Consider the following 27,111-nt stretch of genomic DNA (forward strand, 5'->3'; position numbering starts at 1 on the left):
AAACTAGGTACCACACTGTATCACACTGTACTCCTGCCCCCTCCCTCCCCAGGTGTGTGCGAAGTGCGGGCGGCGCTTACTCGGCAACGGGCAGCGCTGCCTGCAGGCGGTCGTACCATGGGGGGGCTTACGTGCTCACCAAGTCCAAGTGTGCAACCACTGCGGGACGGTGTGGGTGAGTCCACTTTGTGGGCGGGCGCCTGGCTGGGCGATGGATGGGTGGCTGGGTGGCGGCTCAGTGGGGCTCAGTGGGTGATGGCTGGCTGGGTGACGGCTCAGTGGGGCTCAGTGGGGCTCAGTGGGGCGCAGTCGTGGGCTCAGTGGGGCTCAATGGGTGATGGCCGGGTGACGGCTGGGTGATGGCTCAGTCTCAGGCTCAGTGGGACTCACTCACTCTACCCTCCCGACGGTGCAGGGACGTGACGTCAACTCCGCAACTTAGCCCCTGCGCCCAGCTATCAGTGCCGACTGATCGTGGCCTGCATCGACGTTTGTTGTAGTCGATATCAGGGGGGGGCTCTCCTGGTCGATATGCAAATTAGCGGGGGGGTGCCCCCCCCCTGCGCCCCCCCTCAAGCGGGGGGAGGGTTTCCCTCCCCCCGCAGGCGTGTCGTGCAGCGCGCAGAAGGGGAGGGCGGTGCAGGGGGGGGGGGGTCCCTCCCCCCGCCAGCGAGGAGGTTCGCCGAGCTGGGGCTGGGTCGCCGAGCGTGCTAAAAGTTCACAGCACATCGCAACTGTGCATGACTTTGCTCACCGATTATATCAACGGATACAGCTGCTCACACATATCGTGTACGCTTTCATCCCAGCCGATCGGAACGAGCCCGCTCTGAAATTCTTGCAAGTACGCGCTCTGGCAGGCCAGACTGTGTCGCTAATACATCGCACTGTACGTTATAGCTGCGCGCATCCTCAAGGAAGCCAAGAAAGCGCAGTTACCGGCTTCGTTCATACGCTGCACTCGCTCTCGCGGCCTGAAAAGAAGATCACGTATACAGGAAGCTGCGAATAATCGATCATGCTAGTTGGTTCGAGCTAAATCGCGCTGTAGCGCAAACGCACCGGGTGCGTCACACTTTCCATGGCATATGTATATAGCTGGGCTAAATATCGAGAGGCCAACATCTATAGAGGCCCCTGGCTGCCTGTGAAGGCGCCACGGACCCGAGCGCAAGTCGGTAGGTGACTATGTGAGGCCATCAACTTAGCCCCTGCGCCCAGCTATCAGTGCCGACTGATCGTGGCCTGCATCGACGTTTGTTGTAGTCGATATCAGGGGGGGGGGCTCTCCTGGTCGATATGCAAATTAGTGGCACCCCCCTGCGCCCCCCCTCAAGCGGGGGGAGGGTTTCCCTCCCCCCGCAGGCGTGTCGTGCAGCGCGCAGAAGGGGAGGGCGGTGCAGGGACGTAGGGGGTTCGCCGAGCTGGGTCGCCGAGCATGCTAAAAGTTCACAGCACATCGCAACTGTGCATGACTTTGCTCACCGATTATATCAACGGATACAGCTGCTCGCACATATCGTGTAAGCTTTCATCCCAGCCGATCGGAACGCGCTCTGAAATTCTTGCAAGTGCGCGCTCTGGCAGGCCAGACTGTGTCGCTAATACATCGCACTGTAAGTTATAGCTGCGCGCATTCTCGAGGAAGCCAAGAAAGCGCAGTTACCGGCTTCGTTCATACGCTGCACTCGCTCTCGCGGCCTGGAAAGAAGATCACGTATACAGGAAGCTGCGAATAATCAATCATGCTAGTTGGTTCGAGCTAAATCGCGCTGTAGCGCAAACGCACCGGGTGCGTCACACTTTCCATGGCATATGTATATAGCTGGGCTAACCAACATCCGGCACGCGCTGGTGGAGATGCTGCTGGGGCACAAGCGACCTGCATCGCTGCAGACTGGCGGCGGCGGCGGCGGCGGCGGCGGCAGCGGCGGCGGCGGCAGCGGCGGCGGCGGCGGCGGCAGCGGCGGCGGCGGCAGCGGCAGCGGCGGCGGCGGCAGCGGCAGCGGCGGCGGCGCGTGCGCGCATCTTGGTAGCGGAGGGGGCGGGAAAGGCCACGTGGAGGAGGAGAGCGCAGCGCCGCCCAAGAAGCGGTGCAAGCGCGCAGGCTGAGGAGCCGGCTGGCGGTGTCTAGGTAGCGGTCGGCGGTGGGGCTGGCAGGGCATGCGTAGCGGCATGACAAGTAGTGCGGCTGTTGACAACTGTGCTACGTCTGGCTGCGGTTGGCTCTGCTGTGGCATCGCGATTGCTAGGCACCTGGTTTGGCTATGTGCCTGTGGAAACCGACCCCGGCTATGTCCGGGCGATGAGGTTGTTCGGCCTCAGACTGTGGAGGGGCTCAGCCCCTTTTCCCGTGACCGGGGAACACTTGTCCGGTCCCATGGCAAGACACACACCACGTACCAGATGCCATCATAGTCCTGAACATGATAGTATGAACATATTCGGCTGACCTGAGACGCACGGAACGCTTCTCGGTCTGCACAACGACCTAACGGTATTATTCTTGGCACGCGACGCTTGACGCGGCGGCAATACGGAGGAAGGAAGAGTAGCTGGGCGTCGCCTGCCAGTGCCTGCCCAAAGTTGTGCGCGCACCCGCCCAGCTTACAACAACGCTATTGCGGTTGAACTATCATGTACCGATGCAAGTTGGGGCGGTCGCCTCCTCAGCCAGCGTCGGCGGTGGCGCTGTGTTCATGCCCGTGTTCACTAAGCTGATGGGCTTCGGTGACCTACCCCTAGTCACTTAGTGGTGGGCGCCTGGCGCTGAGCCACGCGTCCTGTCCTGGGCGCACTGGACAGTCGACAATGCGCGCCGTGCGCCTTCACGGCCGGCCGTCTGGCCCTGTCTGGCCCATACATTGCACATGCTGAACCGCCCACCCCGCCGCCACCCCGCCTCCAGGCCTGCCGCCTGCGCCCCAGCGCCGCGCTGTCCCAGGCCTTCATCGCCGCGGGCGCCGCCGCCAGCCTGGCAGCCAACCTGCTGCGCCACCGCCCGCTGCACTCGTCCCATCCGGCATCGCGCACTGTTGCGGCCGCATCGCTGCTGCCTGGCACTGGCGGTGAGGCGGCGAGCATCGACGTTAGTTGGCCACGGGCCTTATGGCAGCCGGCCAGCAGCAGATAGAGGGCGTAGGTCGTGGTCTGCCGAACTGGCTTGTTCAGGAGCTGATGCGGGTGGGTGCTATTTGTTTGGATGTATGGCGGCGAGGCCGGGCGCTGGTGGCCCATCCGGCGTATGGCGCGCACTCATATTGGGCTCATGATGGCGAGCGGGGTGAATTGGGAGGCGTGCAGTCAGAGGCTGTGCTGAAAGATGGAAGCCTGACAGGTGAAGGCTTGGTACAGAGGACGCTGAGAGGACCGCTGTCCGTGCTGGCAGGGAAGTGGTACTGTTGTCTGCGTTTGAGTCGCGGGCTTGCTCACTACCTGTAATGCTTTTGGGGGCAAGGGAAAGTGGAAGCCTTCGCGGCGGCCGGCGACAAGGAGCGAGGGGCCCGCCCCGGGCCCGCAGCCAGCCAGAGCCAGCAGTGGGGCAGCGCAATAATGCCGAGTGGTGGCTGATGCCGTGGCTTTCCGTTGCCACGTAACTTGCGCATTTGCCTGGAATTGACAGCTGGCTCACCGCCCATGGAAGGCGGTTACAAGGGAATGCAGCTGGCCAGTAGGACAAGAAAGGGTCCCGGCTTGCTGGGCAAGGAGCGAGGTCAGTCCACCAACGCCCTCCCTGCCGTGCTTCAATTTTCCTGCATGGGGCCAAAAGCAAACGTGCCGTGCCAATTAACTTTGTTGTGCACGCTGTGCCATGAGCAATCACCATACCGTACCCTTGGCCATGGCTGCATTGAAGCCACACGGTGAGCATGAGGCCAAATAAGCCATACGCAGGTGGCTGGGCTACCCAGAAGAAGCTAGTGCGTTCAGCGTTTGCATTCCTCCGCACTTAGGAAGCTAACCCACCCAACACATAAGGCCAGCAGCCCGCAGGCCCAACGCAGCTGAGACTTCGTAATGCTACTTGGCAATCGTGCGTACAAGCTACAACTGAAGTTCTAACACGCAAAACCAATAGTCGAGCAAATCTTCAGATGCCTTACTGCCATACTGCATGGGTGGGATGCGATGATTTGAGGAATGACACGGGGGGCCGAACCGGCGGATCCTCCCGGAGCTTGTCATGATTATAATGCCTGCATGCACCACTGCCAGTGACAAAATGACGCTGCAACGCGCGCCCACTTGCTTCGTAACACAATGAAACAATGACCGAATGCGCACGCATACTAGGTACATCACAAGCCCTATCTTCAGTGGCTTACTTGCACATAGAACCTAGCTGTATCCACGCAATCAAGGCTCGTCACAGAGCCTTTACACAAGTCATGAAAGGCTCAACCTTGGCGAGGCGGGCTTTGGGCCGTGGGCTTCTTGGGCCGCGGAGACTTCCTGACGGGAGGCTTGCGTGGCGCCCGGGGTGGCTTTGCCGCGCCCGGTGGTGGCGGTGACTTCTTGCTTGACGGTTTGGGACTGGCTGAGGGCGAGGGCTTGGGTGACGGCGAGGGTTTGGGCGAGGGCGGGGGTGAGGCCGGCGGCGGCGGGGGTGGCGCGTCCTCCACCAGCAGCGGCTCCAGCGTGTCCTCCTCTCCACTGTCACTGCGTTCCACACACAGCACCGAGCCGGCCGCAAGGGCCTCGCAGCGCAGGTCTGCAGGGGCGCAGGCAGCAGCCGGGGAGACATGTGGCATGTGAGGACCTGCCGGTCGGCAGCTTCCCTGAGCCCCCCAAAGGCACCAACCACCTGTGTCCTCAATCTCCCCATAACCCTCACGCGCGCACCCACCTGTGTTGTAGTCGTACATCTGCGTGTCTGTCAAGTTGTAGGCTGCGGCGACGGAGCCGCATGACGCCCCCACAGACACGTACGTCTTGAGGGTGCACACCGCGCCCACGGCACCCGCCCGCGGCGCCGCGTCCGACGACTGCAGCAGGCCCCGCTGCGAGTGGCCCAGAGGCACCAGCAGGGCCTCGTGCTGCAGCTGCAGCCGTGGCCGCGGAGCCTGTGTGGCTCCGGCCCCACCTGCCGCCAAAGCCCCGATGAGCTGGCGGCGGTGGCCTACTGATATCACAGAGGCGCGAGGCGGAATGCACAGACGCACGCCCCGGCTGATGCGGACCGTTGCATTGGGCTGCAGGCATCCATGCATTGTGGGCAATCACGGGTGTCAGGTCAGCAAGCAAGACAGTCGTGGGTGACCCTGTAGAGTGCAGCGGGTGGCATTTATTCCCTACGACCCCAGCTTACACAAATGCCGTTGTTCACAGAGTTGAGGAAGCGCAAGTCACGGTTACAGAAGGAGATGGCAATGGAGCCGCAGGTCTCGGTGCCAGTTACGGTGGTGTTGGGCAGCGGCCAGTAGCGCGGGCACTGCACACGGGGCAGTGGGCGGAGCGAAAGGCGGCGGGCAACCGTCGGAAGGGAATGGGGGACATGTTAGCTGGACCTCGAACCCCTTCCTGTTCACTGCAATCCACGCACGAACCCCAAGCACGTACGTACCGACGACGCGATGGTTGTGATGGGCGGCTGCTGCGAGATGGACCCGCACAGCTGCGGCACGGCCAGCACGGTGTTGTTGTAGGCGGACAGCGGCAGACTGGAGTTGACGCCGGGGTTGGCGCCGAACAGGTCGCTGAGGGTGATGCCGTAGCTGAGGAGGAGGCGGGCGGCGGCGAGAGTCGGGCGGGGCATAGGCGCGTGCGTTGGTGGGAGGTGGATCGGGGTAGAGCAGCCAAGGGGCGTAACACACCGCACAACACGCCGCACCCACCGGAACGCGATGTCATAGAAGGAGCTGTCGGCGCTGAGTCGGGGCCGCTCGCCGCAAAAGAATTGCAGTGTGTTCACGGCCTGCAGCAAGGATGTTCAGGTGTGCGTAAAAGTGTGTGTGTGTATGTGTGTGTATGAGTGGGATCGCACGGTGACAGGTCCTAACGCAAACAGATACTCAGCCCACATGCCCTAGCAGGCAAACATTATTCAATCGTGCTGCCGCATTCCCTCGCGCCATACATGATCCACACCTTGGCTGCATCGTCGTACACGACTGTGATCTGCGTGATGACAGCCCCCGCGTCCGCGCAGCCGTACACGTCCTCGCTGTTCACGAACGCCTCGCTCGCGGCGTACAGGTCCCCGCGGGCCAGCACCGCCTTGTAAGCGCCCAGCTGAGTCCAGAACCGCCCGTCGCCAGCGCTGCCGGCAAAGCTGTCGTACTGCCCCGCGGCAGAGGAGCAGCGCAGAGCAAAGCTGCCCAGGCCACGGCTGGTGCTGTAGGGGGTGGATGGTATGCGTTGGGCAGGTGCAGCACGCACGGAATTGCTGTGCTCCAGGGCCTCAGCTCCAAAGAAGCGGGGCATAGCTTGCTGCCAGCTGGATGAAGCATAGACTATAGCAAGGCAGTCCACTATCAAGCTATCTAGACGAGCCTTATATATAACATACAACCAAGCGAAGCATAACATAAGTATGCGAAGGCGTGAGCAGTCGCCTGAACCCCTTACCTTCGCCCATCTGAGGGTGTGCCCCACGGCTTCTTCACAGCATCAAAGCCTGCACGGCACAGCAGGCGAAGCGAGGCAAGATGTTTAGCCAGAGCTCACGTCCAACTGACCAGAGGCTGCGCCGTAGCCGCCAGCCCTTGCACCCTGCGACCCAGTCCCCCTCAGGATCGCTGCCTGCACGCCGCTGGCTCACCCTCAGCGCAGGGGACGTCGATGTAGGCGGGCAGTGGCGCCCCCGCCTCCCGGCGCTGTGTGCCGATAAAGGCGCTACTGCCGTCCGAGCAGCGCACGCCCAGCACGTTCAGGTCAATCTGGAAGAGCGGGTGCACGCGCAATGGATGGTTTACAGGAGCGGCACTTCAATGTCCGATGAGCACAGAGGGCCATTGGTCCTTATGACGTGCGCGCTGCAACCTTTCCTACCGTATGCTCTGGCACACTCGGAGAGAACCGGGGCTATCCCAAACAGGCGGCCAAAAGGAACCGCAAGTTATCCAATTCACGACAGCGGTTGCGAGGGGCACGACATGTGCGCCTCGAAAGCTCCCACCTGGTCGTCTGCGGCGTACACCCCGGTGATGAACGCGCCGTCACCCGCACAGCCCAGGTCCTTGGTGCGCCGCCCGCTGCCGCCCGCCCCGGCCGCCGGCTCCGCACTGACCAGGAACACCATGCCCGCGGGCGGCGGAACAACCACTGCAGCGCAGGAGGCAGGGCAGGACGACACGGGAGGAACAGGATACAGATGGGTCGTTACACCGGGTACAAGATGTAGAGTACATCAAACAGCCCACGGCATTCGCTGCCCTCGCCCGTCGCTGCAAGGTCTATACACTGCCAAGCACGCGGGGTGCCGCCCTCTCTTGCTGCCGCGCACGCTCACCTCCCGGTCCGCCGCTAGTGGCTGGCGGGAGTGCTTCCGCCCCTGTGTACGAGGCACGGCCGCACGGGCATGCATGGCAATGAACAGGGGTGACAGGGCCAACGTGGGGCACAGCAGGCGCAGGGGCAGCTGGGGGCGCCCAACACATGGCAGCGCGCGCCCAACGTGGAGCCAGTCCAACCCCTAGGCAAAGGTGGCGCACCGGCAGCCTTCCTGCCGCATCACCACCACCGCCATTGCAAAGGAAGCACTGCGCCTGCAAACCGTGCCCGCTCCCCGCTGCCGCCACCACGCACCTATCACTGCGCGGCAGATGACTCCGTCGAGGCTCAGCAGCAGAGGGTTGATGGCGTACAGGAACAGCGACACCGGCAGGTCGATGACGCGGCCTGCCTGCCAGCCGTTGTAGGGAGCGGTGCTGCCCAGTGCGGGCATGCCACTGCGCATGTAGACACCCGTGAGCACCTGCGGCCACAGGAGGGTGCAGACCAGGCCAGTCAGCATCACGGGATGGGCAACTCGACCTCCTGGTACCCTTCGCCAAGCCCCGGCCCCCACCTGGTTATCGGGGCAGGTCGCCGCCCCCGCCATGTTCTCAAGCCGGTGTGCCGGGAAGGACTGGAGGTCGAGCAGCTGGGGCAGCGACCGGTGGATCATGGCAGACAGGGGCGCCAGATTTAGTCCTGCCACCTGGTCTGCGGTGGGCATGTCCACGGGTGTCTGCGGCGAGTCGAAGAACGTGACGGTGTTGTCCGTGGCCGTCTTGATGGAGCCCGCGGGCCCGCAAGTCTGCTTGAGCCGGGCCACCAGGGCGGCATTGGGCAGCAGCCGGGAGCCGTCGCCTGAGGTGGAGTTGTAGGTGGCCAGGCGCTTGCTCACGCCCGCGCCGTTGACCGTGTACAGCGTCCAGCGGCGGTCGGAGCGGCACCTGCAAGAGTGCCAGCAGCCGAGGGTGCTCATGAGCGAGAGCCGACACCAACATTGGCGGAAGCATGGATGCGGAGGCAGCGCGAGGCGTGTGCATCCGTCCAGGCCGACTTTGCTGCACGCACCTGAACGAGAAGTCCAGTTTCTGGATGTCCTGGCTTGAGAAGTAGCCGGTCCGGCCCTCGTACAGGAACGCGCGTGTGCCTGCTCGCACCCGGTCGTAGCCGCCCGGGCAGCTCTCGCTCCAGCTGTAGCTGGTGGCGGCGCTCACACTCCAGTCGGGCGGCGAGTTGACCTGGACCTTGCTGCCGTCGTTGCACAGCAGGTTGAATGACTGCAGGAGGCGCATTGGGCGTGTGTCGGGGTGAGAGATTGCCAAACCAGGATACACGGTACGCAGCAGGTGCGGCATCCATGTCCAGGTCACCCAGCAAGGCACCGACACTCATCCCGCTCACCAGCGCAAAGCCCAGCTGCTGCCGCCGTACGTCCCACGTGTTCAGCTCGTCTGCCAGATTGGAGTAGAGCATGCCGCCCAGGGGGCTCTCAGCCAGCAGTGCAGCAAACACACACGCCTCCAGTGCGGGCAGGCCCGTCCACAGCACACCCTCTAGACCCGTCACGTAGGTGCCTGGCCGGCAAGACGCCTCTTTCGGTTTGAGGCCTGCCACGCTGCTGGTTTGTGCGGGGCCACCATTCCACCAGCGCAGGTGCTGGTAGGTCACCGTGCCAATGGGGTCTGCAAGCGGGCGCAACAGGCGGCGGCGATGGCGGTTGGCTACACTTGACAGTGAGCGGACAGTACAAAGTGAGCTAACCCGTTCAGTGGTACTGCATAGACACGCACGTCACACACCTCCACCGCTCACCTGCCACCTCAAACAGCTGTGTCTCGTCCGTTCGCGGCCCGCACTTGGACACGGCCTGCACCTCATACGGAGCCCGGTAAGCAATCATGAGGCTGGGAGTCACGCTGGCGAGGCAGGGGCTGCCGGCATCCGCGAAACCCAGTTGCGTGCGGCCCAGAGGCACGGTGCGGGTCGTGACGCGTTGCGCGGTGTCCGCCGTCCAGAACACCAGCCGCTGCCGGGTGTCAGAGGCGTCGCAGGGCCGCAGAGTGAGCGGCCCGTACGCGTCTGGCGACCCGGCCGCTGCCGCGGTGCTCAGACACAGCGAGTCACCAAACACATAGTTTGTAGCCGTGAACCTGCAGGAAGGGCGGGACGCGGTCAGACATATGGGGTGTGGAAGCATCTCGCGTTGACGGCTGAATGTAACCTTGACGCACGCACCAGTCGGCCCCGGGCGTGGTTGCCGGCCGCACGCGCCACAGCTGTGAATCCTGCAACGCCTGCTTGGCGGCTGTCCCGCTGCCGCCGCCCGACCCCGACTCCGTGTAGCGCAGGGTCACGGCGCCCGAGGCCGCCGCCGACAGAGCGGCGCCGCGCACGTCGTAGATGGCCACGTAGCCTGCGGGTGGTGATCAAGGAGGAGGGCCGTTGGTGGCTTGGCTAGCGGTGGTTGGATGGTGCTGACATGAAGCAATCCTGCGTTGTTATACACCTTCCAGCTTGAGCAAGATTAAGGCAGTAGTCTTTTACTCACCGGCGCGGCTGCGAGGCGGGATGGTCGCCGGCAGGGGGGTCAGCGGCGGCGCCAGACCGATGTATGCTTGCGTCGGCTCTGCGCCACAGGATGAGGTCAGGTGCGCACACGCTCATGCACTGTCTTGCAAACCGCGCAGTCCAAAACCTGTACGAAGGCTGGCGCACTTCTTTGACACTCACTTCCAACGAAGAGCCCAGACGTGTAGCTCGAATCTGCGTCGCACTGCGCCACACTCGCCACGCGAGCCCGGGTGTACGCAAAGTCGGGCTGGTACGTGTCACCGGTCACGCAGTAGCTCTTGCTGCTGCTGATGCCGCCCACACCGGGATCCGACGTGTACACAAGGTACTGCAGGCGCCCCACAGGCAGCGCATTGCTGCCGGTACCGCCGGGCGCAACGTTGTCGGCCCCGGGGAAGGCAAACGCCTGGCGGTCCCAGCCCGCGTCACACTCCTGCAGCGTCAGCGAGTCCATACTGACAGCCACGGTGGCGCAAAGCTGCTGCCCACTGGCCGCCAGGGCGAGCTGGTACCTGCACGCCGAGGCGGGATCGGGAGGCGTAGCTAGCTAGATGTGTCTGATGACTGATGAGCCAGCACGAGCAAGGAAGTACAGCAGCAGGGCGAAACTAGGCCTCGGGTCTCTGGGATTGCCCTTATAGGCCTCAGAACAAGACAAAATTCACGCTGTATGGTCTCCCGTCGGACGCTGGGGTTCACCTCTTGGCGCCGGCCGGGCCGTCCGCCACGGGCCTCAGGTACCATAGCTGGCTGGAGTCGGGCGACAGGTCGGCTGCCGACGAGGCGCCGGCCAGGAAGCCCACCGGCGCCCCCACCCGGACGGCGGGGGAGGACAGGTACGTGCCGCGCGTGTCAAGCACGTAGCGCAGCGAGGAGTCTGCAAGGAGGGTGACGTGGAGGGCGAGTCACGACTTGTATGATTTCAGCGAGGGGGTTAATGTCACTGAACGTTTATGCGGCACAGGAGCCTGAACCACAATGGCACAAGAATGCTGCCGTGAGGTCCTGAGAATGCTGTCGCACGCACCCGGCATGATGTCCACTGGTGGCCGGGGCGGCCGAGGGTTGTCATCTTCGGGGGATGCGGGGTCTGCAGGACAGGGACACACTGGGATAGTGAGCGGCCGGGCAGGACCCCAACGGAGCGCTCATGTGGGCAACCGCCTTTAAGGGGTGGGCGCCTCATGCCGAGTGGCGCTGCTCACCCACAAAGTCGTACTGCTGGAAGCGGTTGTCGGGCAGGCAGGGCTCGGTGTAGGGCCGCTGCAGGAAGCCCGTCGTGACGGGGTCAAAGGGCTTGTCGGCCTCGGGCGTGAACACTGCAGCCGCATGCGCAGGGAAAGGATGGCAAGAGTGAGGCGGGCACTCCAACGGCATGCAGTAGGCCACGGGTCACGGCCCTGGCCATGCGTGCACGGGCTGCACAGGCGCCAGCTAGCGGGCGCTGTGAGTACACCGTGCCAATTTCTCGCAGTATGACCCAGACCGTATCCCCATGCCACACGCCTTCCAACCGCCCGGCTCACCGCAGTTGCCCTCGTTCCTGAGGAAGCCCCACAGCAGCGCCCTGCCCGCCGGGTAGCCGCCCGCGTCCAAACGCACGCCGCCGCCACTGCCGCCACTGCCGCCCGAGGCGACGCCGAAGTGGTGCAGGCCCACCCAGCCGCCTGTGCCCGGCTCGCAGTTGGCGTACATGAACAGCCGGTCGTAGGCGCTGTACTGGCTGGGCGCCACGCACAGCAGTATGGAGGTGTTCTTGCCGTCCGACCCCGTCACCGTCACGTTGGCACCCAGCATGAACCTGCGCAGTGCGGTGGTGGGCGGGAGGGCAGGGAGGCGACCAGCAACCATTCGGAAGCCGTTGAACAGCTGCGCATTTACAGCGCAGCAGCGGCATACCATACCCCCCACTGCTACCCTGTGCACACTCCGATTGCCCTTTGCTCCTGCCCGACCCTGCCCAGACGCGCATGGATACACAGCGCACATGCATGCACACCTCTCACGGCCACTGCCACTCACGTCTGGCGGCCCTGGTTGTCCACGGGGCCCTTGAACAGGCGCCACAGCTGGCTGGGCAACAGGCCCTCGGGGCCCACGTTGCCAAAGCCCACCTGCAAGAAGCTGTTGCCGTTCTCCAAGCGAGTCAGGAACGCGCCGTTGGCCAGCCGCACAGCGCGCAGCGCAGAGTCAGCTGCAAGCAGTGCCCAGGCCGCATGGAAACGGAAGTGGTGGATGGTGTGGGGAAGCACGTGGCGCATCGGTGTCAAGGCGCAGGCCCCATAGCAACCCAGTTGGCCGGACACGTATACCGGTACAGAATGAAACAGCACACAGCTTACGGACGGCGGCATATCTGCACGCAACCTCATAAGCACGGAAGCACACTCACCAACGCTGCCCTGGGCTCCGATGGGATCTCCCGTGAGCCAGGCCGGCGTGAAGTCCACAGGCGCAGGCGCTGCAGGCGGATCACCCAGGCAGGCAGGACGAACATGGAGGCACGGGCGGCAAAGCAACGCTACATGCAAGCAGCCAAACTGCACTCTCCTCATACGGTAATCGTCAGCGCCATCGTGCATGCCTCGCCCAACGCGCCGGCGCGCGTCATAGATTGCGCGGCCAGGCTTCACAAGTTGCGCTGTCACACACGAGCCACTTACGTGTTGCTAGCACGACCTTTTGGTTAGCCCCGATCGCAGAGCAGTCGCCCAGGTACGGCATGTACCTCAGCCCCAGGTAGTTTATGTAGTTGCCGTACAGGCACATGTTGAGGGTAACGAAAGCCAGCATGTAAGACGTCGTGGCGGGCGTGGGCGCCGCAACAGTGGCGGCGTCCCGCAGCTCCACCCACTGCCGGGCGTCGGTGGGGTCGCAGGCCCACCATATGCCCACAATGTTACCGGACTGGACCGAGTTCGTGAACTCATACCGGGCGCATTTGCCCGTGGCCTGGACCTGTAGCAGCGTCCTGTGGGTGGTCGCATGCGATCATAGCACGCGTAGGTGCTGTATGTTTTGACTAGCACAATGTCACGAGGCGTTTGCGTCATTCTGCTACACGAAGCTATCCTGCCAACGCCCGGCCCCGGCCCAGCCGCACACCTGTCGCTGCCCTCCGGCTGCATGAGGCGCCACAGCTGCCGCTGGTTGTTCTCGCCGTACTTGACGTTGAAGGCCACATTGCCGCCGCTGAAGTCCGGGAGCTGCAGCTCCAGCACCTGCTGCTGCACACTGCTGTCGACCGAGTTGGCGGTGGAGAGGACCGTGAAGTAGACCCAATCGGAGCCGGGGCCTGTTTGTGTGCATGGGTGAGGTTAGCCGGTGAAGTGGCAAACGGGTAATGCTTCCGCATCACAACGCCTTGGCGCACTGTGAGCACTCACCCGTGATTGCCAGTGACCGCCTGCTGACGCCGAGTGGCAGCTGCTGGTCCATCACGGAGTTGCTTGCGGCATCTTGCAGCAATGGGTTTGGGTGTTGGTGCGGGCTCCGGTGGTGCTGCCCGTGATGGTGGTGGCCCTGCCGGCTGTGGTGATGGCGGTGGGCGTGGAAGTGCTGCCGCTGCAGCCGCCGGCCGTGGGCACCCGACTCCGCAAACAGGTTGCGGCTCACCACCCCAGCGCTGCTGTTGGGGCTGCCGACCAGGGATACGCGGTAGAGCGTGCCGCATTCGAGTGTGGGCACAGGCGGCGGCGGCGTGTTGCGAGAGCAGGGCGGCAGGTAGTAACGCGTGCCAGCCTCCAGAGGCAGATCGGCGTTCTTCTGCGGGCGGGGTAGGGGTACACCATGGCGCGTGATGTATATGGCGGCACACGGGTCAGTCGAACGAGCAGAGCAATGAACATTCATGCTCATTCAAAGGACCTCACCGCCCGCCAGCTCTTGATGCGTTGCTGCCCGTATCCGCCCTCATCCTGCCTTCCAAACCGCCCACCAGTCCACCCACCAGGTGTCCGTTGACGCGGACCATCTCCTCCACTGACACCTTCTGCTGATCAGCCAGAACCCGAAGCGTCACGCCCGCAGCCGCGCCCGCCGCATCCACAGACAGCAGGCCGGAACAGAAGCCCTCCTGCAGCAGCTCGCCGCGCCGCGCCGCAGGGGCTGACTCGAAGAATGGGCAGAGAAGGGAAGGGGCTCACAATCAATCAGACCCCAACCCTTGAAGAGAGTCCTCCATGTGTACCTCGCCATCGCCATGCCTAGCCCAACGCCACATATTCAAGCGTCCTTTCGTTTGAACCCAAGCTGACCCAGATCTACTCACTCTGCTCCATGACCGGGTAGGTGGCCATGTTGAGGAGGCCGCAGGGGTTGCCCCTCCTGCCGCCCCGGGGCAGGTACATGTAGCCGCCTTCGCCCCAGCCGGTGCCCCACTGCAGGGAGCAAAGGACAGGCATCGGCAATGGGCAAGAAAACGATGAAGAGCCCGTTCCGAACAAATGCCACAACGTGAATATACAACGACGCCCAGCACTCACGCTGTTCTTGATGATCCAGGCTGACGCCGTGTACCCCACCACCAGCACTGCGTGGTTGGCGCTGTTGGGTGCGGAGCTGCAGCTGCCGGCAAACAGCCCGCCGCGGTAGCTGAACCAGTCGCGCGAGGCGTGCACCAGCGCCACCACCGGCTGGTTGGAGAGCGCCTGCAGCAGCGAGCCCTCAGTGGCGGGCACCGTCTCCCAGCCGTAGATGCGGATGCCGCGATTGCGAAAGTACTCCGGCAGGCTGAGGGGAGTGGTGCTGTCGGCAGGCGGCAGCAGGCTGGGCGGCTTGAAGGGACACTGCTGGCCGTCCCCACCTGCGAGGCGTGGCAGTGGCCGCCGGGGCGTGAGATGCGGTACGCATACAAGTGTGTCCTCGCTGTCGCCTGCACAAGTGTCCCGCGCCCTCCCAGCCACTGGCCTGCTACTGTTGCATGCCGCTTACCGTTGTTCAGGTTGGGGTCGGTGAGCGCCGCGCCCCAGTCCGGCGAGCTGAGCAGGCCCGTGATTGCGGTGTAGATGTACGACTCGCCCACCCAGCCGCCGTCGCATGCCGCCGCCACCACCGCCGCCCCGCCGCAGCGTATGACCTGGTCCTCAGGCAGCACCGCAGCCGACGTGTTGGCGGGCGAGGAGCTGCCATTCTTGATGGCATGCAGGGCCTGGGGAGAGCGAGGGCCGGGCGGGAGTATGGGTGGTGTGGCGGTGGTTGTGCCTGTGCCGCCCAGCCATGAGTCCTACCCAATGCCTCCAGAGCACACCGTGTACCCAGCAGCGCCCACTGCTCACCTCGACGCCGTGCACCACCGCATGCACGTAACAGGTGCCGCACTGCAGCATGCGGTGGGAGCAGCAGCGGTGAGGGGCTGGGGGTGCTTGTCCCGAGATGGGCCAAAGGTACCGAACCCATACACATGCCAGCCTATCGTACCTGTCGGCCCGGCTCGCACCCGCTGACCTCACGCGGCCCCTACCGCCCTCCCGGCTCACCCCCAGCTGGTTGACGGGCGCCCGAATGAAGCCTGTGGGCCGCCAGTCAAGCTCATCCGGTGGAATCACGTTACCGTACCTGCAATACGACAGCAGTAGCGATGCTAGTGTTTGCCGGCACTGTTGCGTCGTTGACGGCCGTGCGCCCGCCGGCGAAGCCCCATCCCCAGCATCACCACGAGTTAGGCGTAATGCACATAGAGCATGTGCCTTTCGAATCCTGGGGATACCTGAAGTCCATAAGCACATTGAGTGTTCTAGCTGTTTTGCAACACAGACGAGGGGACCCAGGTGCAGGCTCGGCGCCAGGGGAGCGCCTGCTCCCCTGCTCGGCGCAGTCGGTCCTGTTGAAGCCCTACGTTCCGCCACGGCCCCACTGACGCAACCCTGTGCTCGTGGCCCCCAGCCGCAGAAGTTTGCTGCTCTCGCTGGACTCAACGACAGCCATATTCATGAGCGTTGGGTGGCTGGGCTGCATCTGGGGTGTCGGGTGCCGTAAACATGTGCTCATCCCTCAGGCAGCCTGACGGGTGCGCAGGCCACCATGCGGGAGGCGTGGGGCCGCATATCTGTTGACCCGGAGCACTGATAGGGGGTCGGCGAGGTGCCAATCGCGAGTGGTGCACAAGTCGCGCACCAAGCGGCATTGTCTTCCCACATGCGTGTCTTACTATGTGTATGTATCCTACAATGCCAGCTTTTAACAGACGGGTCAGAACAACGCGCTGCGGTGCTGCGCCGGGGTAACCGCTGCGTGCCTTCTGTCGTCCGCTTCTCGCCGCCCGACTTTCGGGCTAGGACTGGTTTGTCATGTGTGCAAAAGTAAGACTTTTTAATCTGTACCTACCTCGCGAAGAAAGCTGGGTTTGCAAGGAGAGCGCCACTCGCGGGAAATTTTAGGCCCGTAGCGAAGTCCTGGCTCCTGACGCAGCCCAGCATCAGGTTCCATACAAAGCATATAGTCGCCAAAGCATGGCTCCACGCATCCAAGCGACGTCGCTGACAAAGCCAACGCGCATGAGCGCCCCCACTTCGCTGCATCCTCTCGCTGCTCCGTCCTGGGATCAGCACATGTATGCCATATATTTTTGAGGAGTGCGGTTACCAGTACCGTTGTCAGGAGTAACTCTGCCTGAACTGTGTGAGCAGCTGCAGGAGCTATGGTGAAGGTCGGGCTTTGTATTGTTTGGCTAAAAGGGCCTGTGGTAAACTTCTGGTACGCATGTTGACGACCTCATTTATGTGTGTGACTTCGTAGAGAAGTGCGCGCACCCGGATCCCAAATCCACAGCACCGGACTTACACCGCGCCACGCCGGGCCAAGCGTAGCCGGCAGCCCGGTACATTGCGGGAATTAAGGGGTGATCCAGAGGCCATTGTTGTGCTGGAATAATGCCCAGCCTGTCCCTCACTCCCTCCCTCCGCTCCTGCCCTCAATGCGTGCCTCAGTGCCCAACCTGCAGGAGCTCCTTCCCTCACGGCCGGCTCCCTCAAGGCCGCCTTCTGTGCGGCCGCATCCCTCAAGGCTTCCTTCCACCAGGGCGCCTCCCTCGCTACCTCCTTTTGTCCTTTTTCCAGGCTACCGCCACCTCCTTTTCCTCCTTGGTGGCAGCTACCTCAACCCGCAATCCCGCATCCGGTTTGCATGGAACTGACTGCTCCACGTGGCCCTTCAGGTGCGTGTCAGATCCGTCTCCGACATGTGTGAACACGCTGTTGCCTCCCCACCACCAGCGCCGTGACTCGACTTAACGTGCGCCAGTAAATACTTCGTCCCCCAACACACGCAGCATAGCACGTTTTTACACCCCATGCACGCTCACGCGGATTCGTAACATCTACACCTGTTGCCGGCCCGCGCAGCACCCGCACGTCGGCACGTGCAGGATCGCCAGGGGCTCAACCTCGTTCATCCCCATGTGCGACGCCGCAACAACGAGTGCTGAGCCCAGCCGTGCCTGCATCTCTGCCAGGAGTGTCGCCGTGTGGGGGCGCGTTGCGGCTGGCGGCTGAGCTTAGCGAGGGGTGTGCAATGCAGAATGCGAATCGCGCCTGCAACGTGCTGGCGTGGATGGGCTATGGTTGTGGCAGCTGGCCATGCATGTCCTCACCGGCCGCAGCCGTGCAGCTGCTTTCACGCGGCCTGCCATCGCCTCACGCCGCACCATCAAATGTGCGCCCGTGGCCCCCCTCCTGCCTCAAGCCTAATCCCAGCCCCACACCTGTGAGCCGCTGTAGCCACACAGCTCAGCCCTCATCCGCTCACCGCGCGCCGCCACACGCCGCATCGCCGCCACCGTCCACCGCAGTCACCACCACCTCCCCCCCTGCCCCACTCCTCCATCCTTGCCCTGCTGCCCCCCCCCCTCACGAGTACATGTAGTCCTGGCCGCCCGGCACCGCGCTCCAGCTCTTGAACACGTGCACGTCCGTGCACAGCTTGCGCATGGCCTCCGTCACGTGGCTGGACACCAGCAGCCCGTGCACCTCCAGCCCCATCTCCTCGTGCGCGCGGGAGATGGCCTGTGGTGCAGCAGCAGCAGCAGCAGCAGCAGCAGCAGCAGCAGCAGCAGCAGCAGCAGCAGCAGGGGGGGGGCGGGTTGTCCTAGAGGGCAGGGACGAGGTCTGGGCCAGGAGGGGCGGCACCAGGTGGCGTGCACGGGTCAGAGCGGGCGCCAGGAGGAGCGGACACCGCATGGGGGCGTGGACGCGCTGCCCCGCCCTGACTGCCTGGCCAGCACAGCTCCATCCCCCTCCACCCGCGCCCCCACCTGTATGATCTTGTCGTCGGGGTTGGGTATCTCGCCGTCCGTGACCATGAGGATGTCCGCCTGCGCCCACTCCGCCTTCGCCAGCCGCTCCAGCGACAGCTTGAGCGGCGCGTCCACGTCCGTGCCGCCCATGAAGCTGCAGGACAGGAAGGCCAGCAGCTGGTCCAGGCTGTCCACGTCCACAGACAGCTGCAACTCCTGGACCTCGTCTGAGGGGGGCGGGGCGCGGGGGAGGGGAGGGCGGGTGGAGCCGGTGGAAGTAGTTAGCGGGTGGTAGGTGTGCGCCTGCAAGCTGGAGCCCTACAGGCAACACACACAAGTCGTACTAGCGTGTCGGTTGCCCACAGTCGAACCACCAGTATCACGCCCTGCCCAGGACCAGCCGCCCCGCCCCGCCCCACTGCCATGCTGTCCTTCCCTGCCCTTTGCTCGCTGCCCTGTGCGCCTCCGCGCCCGCAGCGGCCCGCGCCACTCACTGGGTCCGGAGAAGGCGTACAGGTAGCACTGCCGCCGCTGCCGGTGCGCGCCGCGCAGGCACTCCAGCGCCAGCGCCTTGGCCACCGTCTCGCGCGCTCCCCGCATGGAGCCCGAGGTGTCCAGGCACAGGATGATGGGGCCCATCTCGGCGGCGGGCCGGATCTCCATGCGGCTGGTCACACGGGCCGGCTCGTCCTCCAGCCAGCCTGGGGGAACGGGGAGGCGTGGGGTGGCGCGGGTTGCAGGTAGTGAGGCGGTCTGGGACATGATTACATGCCCGAGCCCAGGGGCGGGGACTGCAGGTACGGACAGTATGCCGACGGCGGTGATAAACAGGCGCAGGGGACGCGGGGGCGGGGGGGGGGAATAAGAGACACTACAGGCGCCCACGCCCACGCCCACACCACGCCCACGGCCCCACCTGTGCGGTCGTAGCTGAGCAGCATGCGCTCGGCGCGCCGCACCCGGTGCAGGCGGCGTGCGGCGTGCGCGCCAGGCAGGTAGTACTCCTGGGGGGGAGGGGAGAGGGGTTATGAGATTCTCGTGTGTATGGGTGGGGGGTCAGGGTCCGTGACAGGGGAAGGCGGGGCTCTGTTTTGGGCCGGGTGACCATTGCATGACCATTCGGATCTATTCTTCGGCCATATATCCCCCGCCGCCCCCCCCCCCGCTCACCTCCAGGTCGAACTCGCCGCTGCTGACGGAGGCGGAGGCGGGGATGTGCGGCTCAGACCCGGCCGCGTGTGGCGTGCCGGACCCGGACCCGGACCCGGACCCGGACCCGGAGGCGCCCGCCTGCTGCTGCTGCCGCCCCGCGCCTGCCGGTGCGGGCTGTGTCTGCGGCCTGCCCCTGCGCGGCCAGCCGTGCGCCAGCAGCGCCATCTCACTGGGCAGCATGCGGCTCAGGTCGCCGGAGCGGGTCAGGCCGCGGACCTGCAGCGCAGGCAGGGTGGGAAGGATGAGGGGGGGGGGACGTGTGGCTGTTGTATTTGGGTGGGGCACGAAGGCAGGGGCAGGGGCTGGCAGCTCCCACCCACGTGTCACCGGAGGAATGCAACAGCCCCAGAGCCCCACCGGCGCCACCAGCCCCACCGGCCCTCCGGCACACCCAACGAACCCCAACCCTCCTCCCCCTGGCCTACGCCCCCCCTCCCCCCTCACCACCCCCTCACCTCCTCGGGCTGCAGCGGCGACCTGATGACACCGGGCGGGTAGCCGCGCGCCTCCAGCTCCTCGGGCGCCCGCCGCAGCGGCCCCTTGCCGCCGCCGCGACCTAGCTGCCGGACCAAATCGCGAAGCTCAGGAACCTGAAGGGGGAGGGGGGGGGGCGTGTGTGTGTGTTGGGGGGGGGGGGCAGTCAGGAGGGGGGCGTGTGGGGGCGTGTGCGTACATGGGCATTGTGGACTGTGCTGCGCATGTGTGTGTCAAGGATGCATATCATACGCGCTTGTGCACATGTTGGCTTTGCAGCCCTATGTCATTGTGCGGGGAATTTCGAGCCTTCACGGGTCACCACCCCAGTTTGGGCTGGTATTTACAACCCACACCGCACCCACCCCCCGCCCCCGCCCACCTTCTCCAGCACCTCCCTCAGCGCGTCCAGCTCGCGCCAGCCGCTGCGGCGCCAGGTGCCGCGCGACAGGTCGAAGCCCTCCGCGCTGTCCAGCAGAGCTGCAGGCGCAGATGCGGGTGTGTGGGGGGCAGGAGGGGAGCACCAAGGGAGAGGGTTGACACCGTGAGTAGTCCGTGTGCTGGGGGGGAGATTGCCGTGTGGTGGCATATGCTGCATGGGTGCACAAATACACGCCCTTCCTCCCTCTCCCTCTCCCTTCCTCTCACAGTTGAGGTCGTCAAAGGCCATCTCGCCCGTCTCCAGGTTGTCCATCACCTCGCCCATCTTCGCCTCGAACTGCTTCACAATGTCCTCGGCAATCTCCTCCAGCTGGGCCGACAGCGCCTGCTGAGACTCCGAGTTCTGCTGCCTGCAAGGGGGCGGGGCGGGCGGTAGGGGCGACGAGTAGGGCAGCCATTGGACGTCAAGCAAGGTCAGTGAGGATGCGGCGAGCTGGTAGGCGGTCCAGAAGTCCGTACGTCCTCCTTCACGCCCCAACACACCAGTGCGCAATGCCTAACCCAAGCTCCCACCTGCACCCTACACACCCTTTGCCCCGCACACACACTCACTGCTTGGCCTCGCCCTCCATGTCCTGTGGGCGTTTGTGCATGCGCGGTGGTGGGGGCGATGGAGTGGACACACTGCCAGTGAGGCGGTTGAGAGCAGGTGGCCTTGCGCCGTGTGGAAACCAGTGCGTCAGGCACGCCCACATACCCCCTCCCCCTGCCCCCTCCCCCCACAGCTCACCTGCAGGCTGATCTGCAGCTGCTTGCCCTGCTGCTGCTGTTGCTGCTGCTTGCTCTCGTTCTTGGTCTGCTCCATTGCCTGTGAGATGAAGTGGGGTCAGATAAGGACACGCGCGTTCGCACACCCGCACACATGCTCGCGCACACACAGTCACCTCTTGCATGCACACAACGGCAAACGCCCACACACACCCTGCCCATACACACACACCCACGCCCACACCTCCTGCATCATCTGCTGCAGCTCCTCCTCGTTGATCTCCTGGCGTGTGAGGGGAGGGAGGCAGCAGGCAGCAGGCGGGAGGGGGCAGGCGTGTGGGGGAGGCGGCAGGCAGGCGGGTGGGGGTGAAGGCACCCGGAAGCGAGGTAAGGCCCAGCTGCTCCATCGCGTATTGCGGCCAGGGGTTGTCACCCTGCGACTGCCACCCGCTCCCTGCCCTGCAGCCCTTCATGCGCAGCACGCAGCACGCGGCGCACGTTTGCACACACACACACACACACACCATTCCTTTTTGAGCACACGCACGCACGCACGCACGCACACACACACACACACACACACACACACACACACACACACACGCACACATACACACATGCACGCACGCACCATCTCCTCCGGCGGCGGCGCGTCGCCCTGCTGCGGCTGCTCCGAGCCCCCGCCGCCCGCCGCACTGGCCTCCTGGCTCTGCTGCTGCTGGTCCTGCTGCTCCTGGTTCTGACTGCCCTGACTGCGCTGCTGCTGCTTCTGTTGCTGCCTGCAGATGCCACAGCGGCCACAGCATCAGGGACACATGAGCCACCACCATTGGGCGCCGCGGCACACATCGCAAGGGTGCCGAGGGGCGCTCAGGACTAAGCGACAGGCACACACGTTCAAGGACGATGCCTTGTGTCTATAACGGCGCCTAGAACGGTGGACGCAGGACGCAAGCGGCCCGGCATAGCACAGAGCTGGCCCGGAGCACACCCCCTAGGCTGTCCGAACCACACCTGCCCCCCCCCCCTTCTGCCATCCCTAGCACACTCACTGCTGCTTCTGCTGCTGCTGCTGCTCCGCCGCCGCCAGCTTCTCCTCAAACTCGCGCGCCAACCCCAGCATCTGCTTTATGAGGGTGTCCAGGATGGCGGGGTAGCGCCGCGTGAAGCGCGGCATCTCCATGTTGCGTAGCGCGTCCTGTGGGCGGGCGGGTGGGTGGGTGGGGAGAGCGTGTGCAAGCGCATGGGGCGTTGGGCTTGGAGTTGGGCTTGGGGGTTTGGTCGGTCGCGGGAACAGATGCGTGGGGTAAACGTGTTCCTTGGGAATAGGTTTCCCCTGCCTCTTCTCGCCCCCCCCCTGACCCTCGCCGTGGCCCCTCACCGCGAACTTGCTCCTAAAGGGCTCCTGCGGCCATTCCAGCTCCTCCATCTTGGGCAGCGTGCTGTGGGGGTGGGCACGTGTGCATGAGGGGGGGGTTAGGCGGGGGGTGAGAACCCTGCAGCAGCAGCAGGCCTCCAGGGCCGCGCCTCAAAGGCGGGTGCGGGTGTGTGAGCGGACCAGTCAGGACAACCCGGTGCTGCGGCGCCAGCCCGTCTCGCACACGCCCACGAGTGTCCGCGCAAGCGCAACTCCCCTCCGTATCCTGCACGGACTGTCCCTCCCGTCCTCCAAGTACCACCGAACGCCCTCCCCCACTCCCATTGTGTTTTGTTTAGTTTGGGCTAATACTTACAATCCCCCATCCCCTCCCCCCGCCTCCTGCTCACCCCCTCTGCAGCGCCATCTTCCATGCCGCCAGTGCGTCCGCGCGCGCCCTCAGGTCGGTCATGCCGCGTGTGCCGGGCAGCTCCAGCAGCGACCCCAGCATCTCCTCGCTCAGGCTGGCGCGGTTGGACCAGTTGGGGCCCAGCAGCCTGCGGAGGGGGGGAAGGAGGAGGAGGAGGAGGCGGGGGAGGAGGAGGAGGAGGAGGAGGAGGGATGGGGCTCGCTTGAGTCAGTGGGGGACGAGGCAAGGGGAGTGGAGGAAGAAGGGAGGCGGGGGGCAGCGCTGCCATACCAGTGGGAGGTAGCGGTTAAACCCTAAGGCTTCACGGGTACAGGGAAAGCTTATGCAGGTTGCGGTAGTCGGGAGACTTGAGAATACAGGCGCACGCTGTCAGCCTTGTCGGCCCGCACTGTCTACACAGGAGGCTGCGGCGGGCCTTTCCTGCTACCTGCCATCGCCACCGCTTGCTGCCTCCGCCACCGCATCCGCCACCGCCTCTGCCCCCTCTCCCCCCGCACTGCTAGCCACCGCCGCTCCCCCGCACTCACTCGAAGCCGAAGGTAGGGCGCTCCGGGTGCTTGGGATCCACGGAGCGCACCCGCACCGAGGAGGAGGACGAGGAGGGCCGACCCAGGGGGCCACCGGGCAGCGGCTGGTGCGACGCCGGCGCCAGGCCGGGCCCGAAGCCAGCAACACGCCTGGCGCGACACGACCCGCTGCTACCGCTCCACTGGTGACACGACGCCACCGGCCGCTGTGAGCGCCCAGCGCATGATCGTGCGCCTGGCTGAGCAACCTTGCCACCTAGCAATGCCATTTCCCGAACCGGCCCTAGTAAGCCCGACGCGCGCAGGTCCGGGCAAAATAGGTTTTTCTGTTTAGCAGTGCTGGTGAATGACGTTAGGTAGCCATGCCTTCCAAGAAAGAAGCACTCACAATATCAATTAGGATTTGCTTCGTGTGTTGTGGAAGTTTTGGCCAGAGGGGTTGTCATGAGCACCCGAGCCCAATGCATCAGGTTTGCAAAACGGGACTTGCTGAATCCGCTATCTGACTTATTGCATCAATCGATAGAATGACCTACTAGGACCAACGCCTCGGCTGTGCTTTGAACCTACCGATCGCTTCTCGGACCCAAGCTGCTTGGCGAGGAACGCTCTGTTAAACATGGCTGCCAAGACGTCACAAGCAACTCTAGCACTAGAATATACTGCCCATGGCGCCGCCAAGGGCTGGCGAGCGAATGAGCACCTTGTCGACGCGCTGCCCTATGTGGACTCGGTGCCGCCGGAGCTAAAACCTCATGTGGAGGCCCTCATAGAGGAGGAAAAGCGGAGAAGCACAAAGCTCCCCAGCGACTACCTGCGCGAGATGCCCTCGGTCCGCGCGCCAAAGTTCGATGACCACCCGGTCCTGAAGACCGAGTACGAGCGGTGAGCAGCTCGGCAGCGAGGAGGCTCTGCAGGCTGATGATGACGGGCCCGGGGGCGGGGACGGGTCAAGCCAGGCTACGGAAGGAAAGGGACGGGCTGGGGGATGTGGAGGGCCACCGCCACGGTCCAGCTCCTCCCCTCCCACTCACCACCCACACACACAAACCCCCTTTCCCTGCCTCCGTGTTTCACAGTGTGCGCAACAAGGAGCCAATGGCGCCGCTGGATTCTGTTCGCTACCGGCTGGAGCCGCCGCCGCAGGCCCGCCGCGGCGACGTGGGCGCGTGGAAGTCCTCGCTGGACAACGCGGCGGCGCAGCTGGAGCACCAGCACCTGCGCATCCTCAACCAGGAGCTGCTGCTCAAGTATGGAGACAAGGCCTGGAGGGCGCAGGTGGGGCTGGGGAAAGGGGGCGGAGTGGCTGCGGAGGAAGGGAAGGGGGAAGGAGGGAGGGGTGCGGTTAACGGATTAAGGGGGGACGTGGACAGGGGCAAGGGCAGGGGAAGGGAGGGGGAGGGCTGAGGAGAGAGGGGTAGGCGCGGGGCGGGGTGGAGAGAGCTAGCTGGTGCCACCATCCCTGGATACGCCGGCACTGTCGGCATTCACCCCTGCCTGACCCACCCCACCTCCCGGCGGCTTGGCGCCCTGCTGCCCCGCAGGTGGCTCTGGACGAGGCCGCGGTGCGGGGCCTGGAGGCGCAGCTGGCGGCGCTGCGCAAGGAGACGGACGGACTCAACCGCGAGCGCAAGCTGCAGCAGCACGCCGCGGGTGAGCCGAGATGGCAGAGGGAGGGAGGGAGGATGAGGGAGGGCGGGAGGGAGGGAGGATGCCGGAGGGAGGGGCGAGGGCGCAGGAGGGGCAAGAGATGCAGGAGCTGAGCGTAGGGTCGAGCAAGGGGATTGCATGGTCAGCAGGGAAAGCGAGGAGAGGCTGGTCACCAAGCTTAGGAACGGGGGGAGCGTGCTCACGGTACTGGGCGTGCAGCAGAGTAGAGGGCAGCAGGGCCGCACCGCGGGCGCATCATGGCAGGGGAGGACGCGGGTAGGGGCCGTGGGCGCGGGTGGATAGGCCGGACCGGAAGGTTTGCGGTCGTGGCGAATGCCGGCCGGCGGCCCCCTCCACTCGCTCGTCCGCTCACCCTCAAACCCCCTTTGCCCCCCAATGCTCTTCAGGTTCGGAGCTGTCCAAGCTGGAGCGCCAGTACCTGAGCCAGGTGCGGGGACGGCGCTGGAGGGAGGGGGCGCGGGGGCGGGGGGAGCTGGGGGGGCGGTGCGGTGCGGCGGTGCATTGAGGTGGTGCTGGGACGTGTCGGCCGCGGGCCGAACCCTGCCGGGCAGGGACTGGCCAGCACCGCCCATGCTCACACGTGTAGGCTTGGACGCCCCCATTGATTGCCCAGCCATATGCCTAAAGCCCCCGTGCCCTGCCGGCCTGCCATCAATCCCCCCAGGTGCGCAAGAACGCGGACATTGAGCGCGCCTGCGACCGGCTGGAGGACGCGGTGGCGGCCATGGAGGCGGAGCTGGACACACACATCCGGGCTGACACAGGGGCGGAGGCGGAGGCGGAGGCGGGGGCGGCGGAGGGGCAACAGGTGCGGCGGCAGGGGATGCGGCAGGGGGTGCGGGACTTTGACACATGACGAGGGGCGATGGGGCCTGGGGGCTGGGGGCCGGCAGAAGGGTGCGGGGCAGGCCATGTAGGTGGCGCCAGGGCGGCTGTGGGACAGGGGCTGTAGCACAGGGACTAGCTGTGGGACAGGGGCTGTGGGACAGGGGCTAGCTGTGGGACAGGAGCTGTGGGACAGGGGCTGTGGGACAGGGGCTGTGGGACAGGGGCTAGCTGTGGGACAGGGGCTGTGGGACAGGGGCTGGGGGACAGGGGCTGGGTAATGTAGTGCCCGCAGTCGGAGGTAGGTCCGCACGCACTGGGTACTGGGTGCTGGGTCCACAAAGCGCTGTGTGCACATCCTTCCCAACCCTACCGGCCCGGTGCTACCTGGGTGTTGTGTGTGCCTGTGCACCCAGTGCGCCACATGCTCATACGTACATACGCGCCAAGCTGCTGACCCCCCCCCCCCCCCCGGCTTGGTCCCCCACAACGGCTGCGCCTGCAGGGCCCCGGTGCGGCCGGGGAGGCGGAAGCGGCGGGCGCCGACAAACCCGCGGCGGCGGCTGACGGCAGCGGCGACACGGACATGGCGGACGGCGCGGCGGCGGCCGAGGGCGCGGCAGCAAACGGGACACACGCGGCCGGGGCAGAGTCGTGAGTGAGAGCACACACGTGCAGTGCCGCGCTGTAGGGGCGGCCGGGTGTGGTTGTGGGCGCGGCGGCATGGAAGCGTTGAGGCTTGGCGGTTGACTTGAGGCGGAGGGGGCCGCTGGGTATGCACTGGCGACGCGTGGGGCGGCATTGTCGTTCGATGCTCGGTGGTGGTCATCACGCACGACGCCGCTTTCGACATGTTCAGACAGAGGCGGCGGCGGTTGGGGTGGTTGGCACGCACCGAGGCGCATGGGTGGGTCCGCGGGTCCATCCAGGCCACAGCTGCAGGCGGTGGGGCGAGCTACACGGCTTGGGGCGTCGTCCTCAGGATAGGGGGGCCCTGTGTGTGTACCGGTGCCGGCAAACAGGCAGGCACCACACACGAATTGGCCTGCCTTGAGTGTTGCGGTGTACATGCCGGGGCGCTCGGGACTGTGCCCGGTTGCCGAGTGTGACAGGAAGCGTGTAACGTGGGACTCTGGAGGGTTGCATACCTGGTGCACCGCTGACAAGGATCTGGATTGCTCACCCTGGCCAGAGCCGGTCACACGGGGCACATGGCGCACATACACGTGCA

The 27,111-nt window shown here is 65.0% G+C and overlaps 4 protein-coding genes across 4 annotated transcripts; 2 read left to right on the forward strand and 2 right to left on the reverse strand.

The window, feature by feature from the left end:
- Positions 1-753: 753 nt before the first annotated feature.
- On the forward strand, positions 754-3,453 carry CHLRE_17g697250v5 (uncharacterized protein). The gene is made up of 2 exons (XM_043071842.1): positions 754-1,178; positions 2,909-3,453. Exons 1-2 carry the CDS (start codon positions 1,082-1,084, stop codon positions 3,070-3,072), a joined length of 261 nt encoding a protein of 86 aa, XP_042914301.1. The 5' UTR covers positions 754-1,081; the 3' UTR covers positions 3,073-3,453.
- A 182-nt stretch (positions 3,454-3,635) lies between these two features.
- On the reverse strand, positions 3,636-16,703 carry CHLRE_17g697300v5 (uncharacterized protein). Its single transcript, XM_043071843.1, has 34 exons — positions 16,330-16,703; positions 15,483-15,561; positions 15,282-15,323; positions 14,938-15,154; positions 14,490-14,809; positions 14,276-14,384; positions 13,955-14,112; positions 13,392-13,770; positions 13,111-13,300; positions 12,669-12,976; positions 12,398-12,466; positions 12,028-12,199; positions 11,532-11,806; positions 11,211-11,324; positions 11,033-11,095; positions 10,705-10,882; positions 10,165-10,517; positions 9,983-10,060; positions 9,670-9,847; positions 9,247-9,584; positions 8,836-9,116; positions 8,503-8,711; positions 8,009-8,378; positions 7,747-7,915; positions 7,451-7,492; positions 7,118-7,263; positions 6,761-6,878; positions 6,568-6,616; positions 6,088-6,334; positions 5,835-5,914; positions 5,564-5,714; positions 5,309-5,431; positions 4,847-5,192; positions 3,636-4,711 (listed from the first exon to the last, which is right to left on the reverse strand). Exons 1-34 carry the CDS (start codon positions 16,419-16,421, stop codon positions 4,398-4,400), a joined length of 6,357 nt encoding a protein of 2,118 aa, XP_042914302.1. The 5' UTR covers positions 16,422-16,703; the 3' UTR covers positions 3,636-4,397.
- A 66-nt stretch (positions 16,704-16,769) lies between these two features.
- Positions 16,770-23,813, reverse strand: CHLRE_17g697334v5 (uncharacterized protein). Its single transcript, XM_043071844.1, has 16 exons — positions 23,385-23,813; positions 22,838-22,984; positions 22,452-22,512; positions 22,123-22,268; positions 21,702-21,849; positions 21,315-21,353; positions 21,093-21,170; positions 20,915-20,937; positions 20,570-20,712; positions 20,304-20,401; positions 19,903-20,037; positions 19,406-19,663; positions 19,152-19,239; positions 18,730-18,936; positions 18,254-18,462; positions 16,770-18,005 (listed from the first exon to the last, which is right to left on the reverse strand). The coding sequence occupies exons 1-16, from the start codon at positions 23,651-23,653 to the stop codon at positions 17,850-17,852; spliced, it is 2,205 nt and encodes a 734-aa protein (XP_042914303.1). The 5' UTR covers positions 23,654-23,813; the 3' UTR covers positions 16,770-17,849.
- A 100-nt stretch (positions 23,814-23,913) lies between these two features.
- On the forward strand, positions 23,914-27,015 carry CHLRE_17g697350v5 (uncharacterized protein). Its single transcript, XM_043071845.1, has 6 exons — positions 23,914-24,269; positions 24,464-24,662; positions 24,929-25,037; positions 25,442-25,482; positions 25,720-25,863; positions 26,386-27,015. The coding sequence occupies exons 1-6, from the start codon at positions 24,004-24,006 to the stop codon at positions 26,536-26,538; spliced, it is 912 nt and encodes a 303-aa protein (XP_042914304.1). The 5' UTR covers positions 23,914-24,003; the 3' UTR covers positions 26,539-27,015.
- Positions 27,016-27,111: the final 96 nt, after the last annotated feature.

This window comes from Chlamydomonas reinhardtii, chromosome 17, assembly GCF_000002595.2.
Source record: "Chlamydomonas reinhardtii strain CC-503 cw92 mt+ chromosome 17, whole genome shotgun sequence".
In the NCBI taxonomy this organism is placed as follows: domain Eukaryota; kingdom Viridiplantae; phylum Chlorophyta; class Chlorophyceae; order Chlamydomonadales; family Chlamydomonadaceae; genus Chlamydomonas; species Chlamydomonas reinhardtii.